The 10,478-nt window shown below is 34.1% G+C and overlaps 2 protein-coding genes across 3 annotated transcripts; both read right to left on the reverse strand.

Moving 5' to 3' along the window:
* Positions 1-890: 890 nt before the first annotated feature.
* LOC131852523 (beta-1,3-galactosyltransferase brn) lies at positions 891-1,968 on the reverse strand. The gene has a single exon (XM_059203196.1). The coding sequence runs from the start codon at positions 1,966-1,968 to the stop codon at positions 895-897; it is 1,074 nt and encodes a 357-aa protein (XP_059059179.1). The 3' UTR covers positions 891-894.
* Positions 1,900-10,310, reverse strand: LOC131852525 (protein C10). 2 transcript variants are annotated; one of them, XM_059203200.1, is made up of 4 exons: positions 9,936-10,310; positions 7,772-8,017; positions 6,141-6,277; positions 1,900-1,980 (listed from the first exon to the last, which is right to left on the reverse strand). In XM_059203200.1, the coding sequence occupies exons 2-3, from the start codon at positions 7,986-7,988 to the stop codon at positions 6,147-6,149; spliced, it is 348 nt and encodes a 115-aa protein (XP_059059183.1). In that variant the 5' UTR covers positions 7,989-8,017; positions 9,936-10,310; the 3' UTR covers positions 1,900-1,980; positions 6,141-6,146. The 2 variants fall into 2 exon arrangements, with proteins under 2 accessions (XP_059059183.1, XP_059059182.1); XM_059203199.1 differs by lacking the exon at positions 1,900-1,980 and adding an exon at positions 5,273-5,458 and having other exon boundaries at positions 9,936-10,309.
* Between the last annotated feature and the right edge of the window lie 168 nt (positions 10,311-10,478).

The raw sequence follows: 10,478 nt of genomic DNA on the forward strand, positions 1-10,478 counted from the left end.
ACGACCAAGTGTGTTGAAAAGGTGAAATAATTACTACATTGAATTAATATTTACATTTTTCTATACACAACTTCTTAAATTAAAATGGAAAACCACATGGTACAAAAAAGGGTGATTATCAGCCAGTCAAGTTTGCTACTGGCGCAGTAAAGGCAAATAAATTTTTATTCTGGTAGTATTAAACTACCCGAGTTTGTGCCAAGTACTAAGCTGGGGGAAATGTAGGTCATCGACTTTAGAGTATCATATATTTCTTATTTAAAATTTTTATTTTCTTAATCATTGTGGTCCCCGTCAATGAAGAACCACAAAGGAATCATCTGTGTGGACTAGTAATGTCGTTTACATCCATTATTATTAACGCAAATATTCTTCATGCACAAGCGTAAATTCCACTAATAGAAGGAAAAATGTCTTTGGTACTATTAATAGATATAACTAATAGGACTAGGGTTGACCACAGACAACTATCTGCAATCAGTAGCGTAGTTAGGTAACCAAGGGCCCTGGGGCTAATAAAAAATGGGGCCCCATTACAGTATTATTAAATGCACATATCGCTATTCGTCAAATAGACAACACTGGCAACCCACAGAAAGAATTTAGGGGAATTCAGAAGGTATAACTTTCGAATTTCTCTCCACTGAGTTGCCATGATTAAAGGCGGGTTGCAAACTGTCATATTTAATTTGAAAATGGGAGAAATTTTCAAAAGTTCAGTTCGATAGAGATTTTCTGATAGGGGTTTGAGGGCAACCAAAGCTGGGCCCCGGGGCACTGCCCCGCCTAGTCCCTAGGTAGCTACGCCACTGTCTGCAATCATTGTAATATGTGCCTGTTTACACTAGCCTTTAATTACCAACATTGTACGAGGTAAAGACTCTTAAATCTAAATCAAACTATTTTATTCTGCTCAGTCCAAACTCTTATCAGTTCATCATGGTCATCATATCCGTGAGACGCTATAACATCAGCGTACGCTGCTTTGCTGTACTTCTTCTTATAGAAGTGAAACTGGTTACAGTGCTTCGGTTTTATGCCCACTTTCTTAGCAACAATGCCTAGATATATATCGTCAAATCTAAAGTGCTTTACAAACAAACTTGCCACGTATAAAACTTTCATTGACCGATTGGACACGACGTAAGCCCCAGCAGTTATATACGGCGGCCATTTATTCCAAGGATACTCTTCCAAAGAAACTCTCCATTTACTCGTCTTAAACCTCTGCGGCGTCGACTTGAAGACGTAACCGGCAAATAGATGGTTATCTCTATCTTCCTTTCTCGTTGACACATCGTTGTCTCTTTCTGTAATCTGCTGCATTGCAGTTTGATCGTGGACATAGTCTAGTAAATTATTAACAGATATGTACATATCATCATCTGTGAATAAGTAGAAGTCAGCCGTGGAGCAATGCTCGTACAGCCAACGGAATGACATCATTGTTTTTATTGTATTGTTATAATAATTGTCATGGAAATCTATTTGGATTATATCCTTATACTGAGCCATCTCTTCATCTATACGTTTCTGTATATCTGATTTTGGGTTATTGTTTATGCCTAGGAAGAATAGGGTCTTGATTATCCTGCCTGGTATAAGGTTCTCCTGGCCATACGTCTGCCTAATAGCTGACCGGTGACCAAATTGCTGCATAGCAGACTTAACTATAATAAACAGATCTAACTTTTCTATTGTGTTGCATTTTCCCGAATTGCTGAGAAATCTATATGGGTAGTAGTTAATAGGGGAGAGTCTAGGTTTCTTTCCTGATAGTACCTCGTCGACTATAGGTTTTAGGTCGACATTTAGTGGGTAATCAAATTCTTCCTCGAAACTCTTCGAGTACAAATAATCGCCTACACCGAAGAAGTAGTACACACAAATAACTATACAAGCACACACAAACACTCTATATTTTCTAAGTCTCATCGCGGTATTATTATAGTTCATGAGATTCTTCATATTAGGCGGGACCTATAAAAAAAATACACGTATTAGCAAATATATTATATTTGATGACTACTCTAATGCTATGCTAGCCACAGCTGGCCTTTACAGCTTCATCGAACGATAGGGGGCGAGTGCAGATGGAGGACTGATGGAGTGGCTAAAGGCCAACTCCGGCCTGACGGATACGACTGTAGTGTGAGGGCACCGTTGGGGATTCGAATCTTAGCTCAGGCCGTCGTAATTTCGAACCCCGTTTGAACTGGACGGGGGATCGATCGGAGGGGATTAGCAAATGTGTGATTAGCAAAGAAAGGGGGAAAGGGGATTGTCAGTAATGTGAACTGATGATCATATTACTAGCAATGTCAAGTTGACCTCCACGCAGTTCCTCCTGGAACGTGATAAATTCTTGGTGAATTTGTCACGATGGGCCAACTGACCTGACCTCATGCTCATCTTATTATCTTTCACTGGTGCCTAGCGTAAACCGTTAGCGCAGGCGGGTCACCATTCCATTATTATTCATAAAAAATGTGTAAGAAAGAAAGAAAATTCGTTGATTTGATACACATAAAATACCAGCGATGATGTGGCACCCCGTTAGCATATGCTGAGCGCAGACGTATTTGATATTGTAATGATCCAAATTATATTTAAATATTCAACAACAAAAAGAATTTTTAAATACAACTTGGATATTGTATTCTGCTGATACCTTTATCTCAATATATATAACTCTAAGGTGACTGACTGACATAGTGATCTATCAACGCACAGCCCGAACCACTGGACGGATTGGGCTGAAATTTCGCATGCAGGTAGATGTTATGACGTAGGCATCCGCTAAAAAAGGATTTTGATTGATAATTTTACCGGCAAGGGGATAAAATAGGGGATGAAAGTTTGTATGAAACTTTGTCAATATTAAACCGATCGGGCTGAGACTTTGCATGCATAAAGCTACTATGACGTGGGCATCCCCTAAGAAAGGATTTTGATATATTCCACCACTAAGGGGATAAATTAACGCGAGCCAAGCCGCGGGCTAAAGCTAGTACATATATAAAAGGGATAAAAAGTTTTTGCATCACGTATTAATAAGATGTGTTCACTTACCCTCATAATTATTTACATTTTTTCTCAACAGAAGAATTTCAAATAAAGGGACAATACTTCTAGAAATATTATGTCGAATTAATAAAATAAAATTATTGTGATATTCATCTTTACAACCTTATAAAGACTAGTAGTCTACAGCCTACAATGAATGACTAAATCATGAGTTATCTTATCTCTGGATTGTAAACATAATTATATAGTTATGTACACTCAACTATATATGAATGAGATCACAATCTGAGCTCATTGGTAGATCAAGTGTTGGTGCAGTCGATGCCGAGATATATTGTCGATTTAATAATAATAATTGTTGGCGACCGGCCGCCGCAACCTCTTTTGATACTTTTATTATTTTTAAATCTATATTTTTAGAACAGTTCTTTTTATACGTCATGTTTTTTGATACATTTCAATTATTCTATCATTGTCTTTCGTATAGTTCTTAAAGATTATATATAGCAATTGTTCGATTAGATATTAATATATTATTATTGCAAAGATACGTGTTTTCATCATGACAAATAAATGATTATAATGGTTGTGGATCCCCTAAAAATAAATAGGTAGACACCCATACAGTCCACCGATCCATTGTAATAATAATATCCCTGAATAATTGTGAATTATGATTATTATTAGCGCCATCTAGTCCTAAGCTAAGCAGAGCTTGTGTTGTGGATCCTAGACTGATATAAATCTTATATATAAATTTCTCGTGTCACAATGTTAGTTACCATACTCCTTCGAAACGGCTTGATCGATTTTTATAAAATTTTATATGCATATTCAGTAGGTCTGAGAATCGGTTACTATTTATTTCGTACCTTAAGTGATAAGGGTTGTCCACCCCTAACACTTCTTTATTTTTAGACATTTTTTAATAATGTGGCATTAAAAAGTACATACGTCGCTAAATTTTCACCCTTCTATCACCAACTGCTATTTTTTAATAGCGATTTTAATTTATATGGCTAAACGTTTGCATATTTTTTATAATGGGATCAGCTTTACCTATCGTTATTTTTTATAGCTATTTTTTAATAGCGATTTTAATTTATATGGCTAAACGTTTGCGGAGTCAGCTAGTACCTATGTAGTACATGTATACTCATGTATGTATGTATTTAAAAATTTAGGTATTTTTGAAATACACACGTAATTTATTGATATTGACTATGATAGTATTGATGTTTCCTATGTATATTATGTATGTATTTAATTGTATTTAAAAAAAATGCTATAACTATATAAAATGCTAAACTATACTATATTTACATTAGTTAGGTAGTACCCACAATATGCTTAGAGATTAGATAGAATTTTCCAGGAATATTATTATATTTATTAATTTTTTTCTCGGCTTTCACATAGTATTGACTTGATGTTATATTGACGACCTCGGTGGTCTAGTGGTCTAGCACACCGCTTTACGTCCGATGACCGCGGGTTCGATTCCTCGCACTGCACAAACATTTGTATTCATGAGTATGATTGTTTGAATCGGTCTGGGTATTTTCTATGTATAATATGCATTTACGAAAAAATTATTTATGTATTTGTATCAGTCATCTAGTACTCATAACACAAGCTTTAGCTAGCTTAACTTGGGTCTAGATGGCGCTGTGTGAATTGTCCTGAGATTATATTATATATATACTAGCTGTACCGGCAAACGTTGTTTTGTCTTAAAATAAAAAATTAGGGGTGTACTACCCCTAACATTTAGGGGGATGAAAAATAGATGTTGGCCGATTCTCAGACCTACTCAATACGCTCACAAAATTTCATCAGAATCGGTCAAGCCGTTTCGGAGGAGTATGGGAACGAAAACTGTGACACGAGAATTTTATATATAAGAAGATATATATTTTGAGGTGAATATATGTACTATAAATATATAAATATCGGTCTAATCGGTTTGGAAAAGTTTTCTGACATTGCGGCATGTGTTTAGATTTCAGCCTTCTGTAGTTGGCAGTATATATTAGAGGGCAAGTTCAGGGTATTTATTGACTGGTGCATCTGTTTCGGTATCACACCTGTCGTTGAGAGGATGATTGGGACTATTGTTACTTTTTCCAAATATTATATTATCTGTGCTTTTTCTAAGTGCCAGAGTCGGGTCATTTTAGTTTGTAATTCTTTATATTATCTTATTATTATTATTAATTAAACTGATAAATAATAATACAAAATATACTCAGTTGAATAATATATTCATAGATTAATATAAATAGTTAGAAAATGTAGAATAAACATTAAATATAGGTAATACTGCATGCTCGGAATATAGATAAGTAGGTAAAACACCTAGGTTTTAATATGCCTTTGATCTTGTCTGCCGCTCCTTTGCCTGGTGAGCGATGACTCAGATACAGGGCCCCTAAAACAAAGTCTAAACTTAGTACGTCACTTCCAGGACAACAAACAAAAGCAAAGGCATATTTATTCCCGATAATAAACGCGCGAAATTTAAAACTTGTTAGTACAGTCGGACAATATTATTTATTTTTAAATTTTATTTTTAAATTAATACACATTATTAATATATAATAGTACATAACCCCCAGTCTCTCAACGTTTCAACTACAACCAATAGTCGTGGTCATGCTGACCGAAGTAAAAAAAAATACCTTTATATATACATATAAATAAAATTGGAGTGTGTTTGTAATAATGAAATAACCGTTTTTTACTACATGCATATGAATATAAATACGGTACATATACATAATAACATTTTTTACAATTTTTGTCTGTCTGTTTGTTTAGGCTAATCTCTGAAATGGCTGGACCGATTTTGATGAGACTTTTTTTGGCAGGTAGCTGATGTAATAAGGAGTAGTTTCTCTGCGTGATCTGAGGAAATCCGCAGAAGAACCAGAGTGACCGGCTGCGACTTTTATTTTAGAAAACGAAAGTTAAACCGACGATCTGGTTCCACGCGGACGAAGTCGCGCGAGTGGACGATGATGATGATGATGATGATAGTTTACCATAAAATTATTCATGTTAAAATCCATTTACGTATATTAATATTGACAGAAGACATTGATGTAACTTACCAATATTTATAAAGATGTGTCTACATTGGAGCTGATGGACACAGGAGGTAGATAATGGCTTCGGATTCTCGAGTGGAGTCGGGCTACTTCACTATCACTCTCCATGTCGCGAACCATCTGTGTGAATTGCACAATTCCTGAAATTTAAAGATTGAAATTAAAATACACAGTTAAGACAAATAGTACATACAAAAAATGTATGTAACAACCTATAGCAAATGTATGTATCCATGAACCAAATATTTGTCTCCTGTTACCATCGACAGGGAATTCATCCTCACACGCTGGAACCTAAGTGGTCTCGGACTGTGCCATTTCAGAGGAGCTTCCTTTGTATCTTCTTCTTCTATATTAATAGGTACGGTAGACTCGACGAAACCTTATGTGAATAATGAAAACATAAAAAAATATTGATTTCGAGTCGACAACATATATCCGCAAAATTCGGATTATGGAGTATTACGTTAAATTCTAATGACACTGACCAACAAACCGCAGTCGCCATCTTTTCATTTCACTAGCATTTTCGTCGGTCGTTGACGTTTCGCGTAAATATTGTTTTTGACACTTTTTTATGATAAAAGAGTATGTGTTTTTTCTTTAAACCTGAAATTGGCCGATTGCGAGACAAATTTGTCATTTTTTTTTAATAATCTGTTTAACGATCTGGATACAAGCCAATTTTACCATAACTTGAAGTTTTACAAAAAAATAAAAATTATTTGAAAGAAAGAAAGAAAGAAAGAAAGAAAATTATTTATTTGGTACACTGAAAAATTTGTATAAAAACTTTTGCACTTTTTATTTACTATATTTATTAAACACAATGAACGAAGCTTTACAAATCTATGCTTTCTTTTAATATTCCATGAGAACCGATATATATATACTACAGAAATATCTATCCACATTTCACCCGAGCGAAGCTGGGTTTTCATCTAGTACATTTATATTGTAGAATCATCTACCTGCCGAGGTTTTCTCTAGTGATTACAGTATGGGGTTTTCCAAAATGGGTATATTAAGGTTTTTTAAGGCTTGTCAATGCGCCTAACACCTTTGGTGTTTCCGGTTTTTTCGGACTATTCTAATGCTGTGGCCACAGCTGGCCTTTACAGCTTCACCGGACGTTAGAGGGCGAGTGCAGATGGCACTCCAAACCCGCGGAAGCACTTATGGAGCGGCCGAAGGCCAACTCCTACCTGACGGATACGACTTTAGTCTGAGGGCACCACTAGGGTTTCGACCTCGGCTTGGGCCGTCGTAATTTCGATCCCAGTTTGAATTGGACGGGGAATCGATCGGAGGGGTGGTTTTTCAAGTGTCTATAGGCTATGGTAACTGTTGTAACTGGCTAATCAGAAATGGATTTTTTATTCTAAATTTGTATTTGAATTTATAGTTGTTTAATTTCACATTCTTGTTTGCTACATCACTTTTTTCATTCTGTTATGTCAATGCTATTGGAATATATATTTTCTCTATATACCAAATCTTTTTCCTTTTATCTATATACATGAATAAAATAAAACTATAACAGTAACCATTTACAGTTTAGCTGTATGTTTGTTTGTCACCATCACAGTACATTAAAAGACACATCATCAGTGTTGTCATCATCATCATAATACCTTCTCTAGAGTTGCTGAAACCATGCCTCTTGATAGTCTCCATTTCAACCTGGACAACCATGGGGAAAACAATCTGCATCATCTTCAACATCTCATTGCCAGCTGTTTCCTTTGCTTCATCCAGCTTCGGAGCATAGTCGGCAGACTCCAATGCTTCTACCACTTCCGTGAGGATTTTACGTATCTGATCTACTGTCACATTTTGAGGTGAAGCCATTGCATTAAGTTGGATAATGCATTTAGAACCTGAAATTTAAAGTATACGTATTCTTAAGGATCTAAAAATATAATGTATGTATATTATTTACTAGCCGACCCCCACAATTTTGTCTGCGTTTGATTTCCTCACCTTTTGCAATATCTTTAATTGCAGCTCCGCTCCTATTGGCCGTAGCATAATGCTATATAGCTTAAAGCCTTCCTCGACCAATAGACTATCCAACACAATAAGAATTTTTCAATTCAAACCAATAGTTGCTGAGATTAGCGCGTTCAAACAAACATACTCTTTAGCTTTATAATATTAGTACAGATGAAACCCTTAGATACAGTAATAATACTAATTAAAATATCTATTCATGTAGGTCTATTATAGACTCTTATGAACTAAATTACCATTAATTCAAAGTGCTTTCAAGCTAAATATAACTGACAATAAACTCATCTCTTAGTTTTTATTACAGACAAGTGAGGCAGTAAGGTAGATAGATTAATTAGAAAAGAAATTGTGTAAGATAATAATAAAAGCAGCATATCAGATAGATCCGATAGAGAAAGAGGACTACAGATGGTGGAGTATGTTTCTATGAAATCATAGTTTTGTTTACAATTATATTAATATGCATCTCTTATGCCATAATGAGGTTCATTGGCACATTTCTTATTAAGGTTAAAATTATTATTTGTTTCTTCTTTATCCCATTCATTTTGGGTCAGCGTAATATTTACTTTTAAACTTTTGTGTTTAATATACATTATTTAAATTATTAACCGTTTCTTAACACGAATATTTTATGGCGAATAAAGGACTGACTGACCATGTCAGCTCGTGACCACGGCTAGTGCATATTTGCCATAAAATATTTGTGTTAAGACCCGGTTAATAATTTAAATCAGCGTAATATGTTCTAAAATAAAATTATATACACATTCCCTCTCACCACACTCACAAATGGTCTAATGCATACTTAGGCAATTCTTTATTGCATATTTAGAAATGTACAGCTCAGCATCTCTTAATCAATGATTAGTAACAATTAATGACATTTAATTTTTGAGACAGGCTAACCCTATCTTTCCTAATGATAAATGTTGACCTTCATTTTCAGAATATTTTGAGTTGGATTTCATTTTTTAATTTGTTATGAATAAAATTTATAAGGTGCATCTTGCATACCCAAAGTGAATGTATTAAAGAAAATAATTAATTATTATTAGAAAATTATTATAATAAATAATATAACTTTTCGTCATCTTTATGTTATCTATGGTCAGGTTAATGATCACTATATTTACCTTTTTATTCAATTCTATTGTAACAGGTCCATGTTACAGTATTATATATAGTACACATGACTCACTCCTGTATGAATGTTACACATGTATGTTTTAGCTATAGTATAGTATATATTAATCAATCAATATTTTTTTAATATATTTATAATAAATAAAAAACAAAACTTTCCTCTTAACAATAAATTTGGATCAATGCAAATAAATTACAATACCTGTGGTGTAATTTTAAATAGAGTAGACAGAATCAAAAATATGCTCTGAGTCAATACACTGCTAACTCGTACAATCATTTTAATTAAAAGCAATTGTATGTATACAATGATTGTTGATATGTCAGAAATAGCCTTGTATTGAAGTGACAAATGTAGCTTTTAATAGATTTTGACTACACACATAAATAAGGTATACACTAGCGGGGCACCAGTAAAACATGATCTGATGAAGATGTAGTCAGATCAGTTAGCTCATCACTGTAAATTCACCAAAAGAGTCATCACAAGTTTCCGGTAGAACCGCATGGAGGTCATCATGATTGCTACCATACATGGTTAGTTTGTGGAAGTATACCTATTTTATATTAAAGTAAAGTAGGACATCGTATCTTTTCTCCCATGCTATATTTTAAGGTTAAATTAACTAGACTACTTACCTAACGTATTTAGTTCATCTTCGTAACAGTCATCTCAAATAATGACTAACTCTACAGCAGAAAATGAAACCGTACCAACAAGGAATGTTTTTTTAATATAATAGGTTAGGTATTTAGTTTAAGTAGACAAAATTATTGTTTGTTTTATTATTAACACAAGTTATATGCATTAAGCCTGTGTACAAAACAAAAAAGGAACACACAAGAATTATAAAAATAGTTAAAAAAATAAGCAATATTAATTTTCAACTACAATGCGTACAGATCAGAAAAACTAATTTGGCCTCTGTGTATTTGTGTATTATTTTTTTCGAAACATATTCTCAATTTATTAGCAAATGTCTAACTTATTAGTAAGTTCATAAGTTAAAACGTGACAAATATATATCAGTCAGTTTAGTCCCACTTATAGTTCGAGTATATTTACTTTACTCTTTGGTTCGATATCTATGCCGTTCTTGTTCTGAGGTTTTTGATTTGAGTCTGCATGTGCAGCTTGTGTCACTTTGTTATTGTCAAAACTGACTTATTGAAGTTAATAAT

The sequence above is a fragment of the Achroia grisella genome, unplaced genomic scaffold (genome assembly GCF_030625045.1).
Source record: "Achroia grisella isolate CSIRO2021 unplaced genomic scaffold, CSIRO_AGI_Agris_v1 utg853, whole genome shotgun sequence".
NCBI classification, from domain to species: Eukaryota; Metazoa; Arthropoda; class Insecta; order Lepidoptera; family Pyralidae; genus Achroia; species Achroia grisella.

What these genes read in the sequence shown, in the direction of transcription:
- LOC131852523 (XM_059203196.1), bottom strand. Translation starts at nt 1,968, where the DNA reads ATGAAGAATCTCATGAACTATAATAATACCGCGATGAGACTTAGAAAA.
- LOC131852525 (XM_059203200.1), bottom strand. Translation starts at nt 7,988, where the DNA reads ATGGCTTCACCTCAAAATGTGACAGTAGATCAGATACGTAAAATCCTC. An exon ending in TTTCAGCAACTCTAGAGAAG is followed by an intron (nt 6,278 to 7,771) that starts GTATTATGATGA and finishes TTTAAATTTCAG; the next exon opens with GAATTGTGCAATTCACACAG.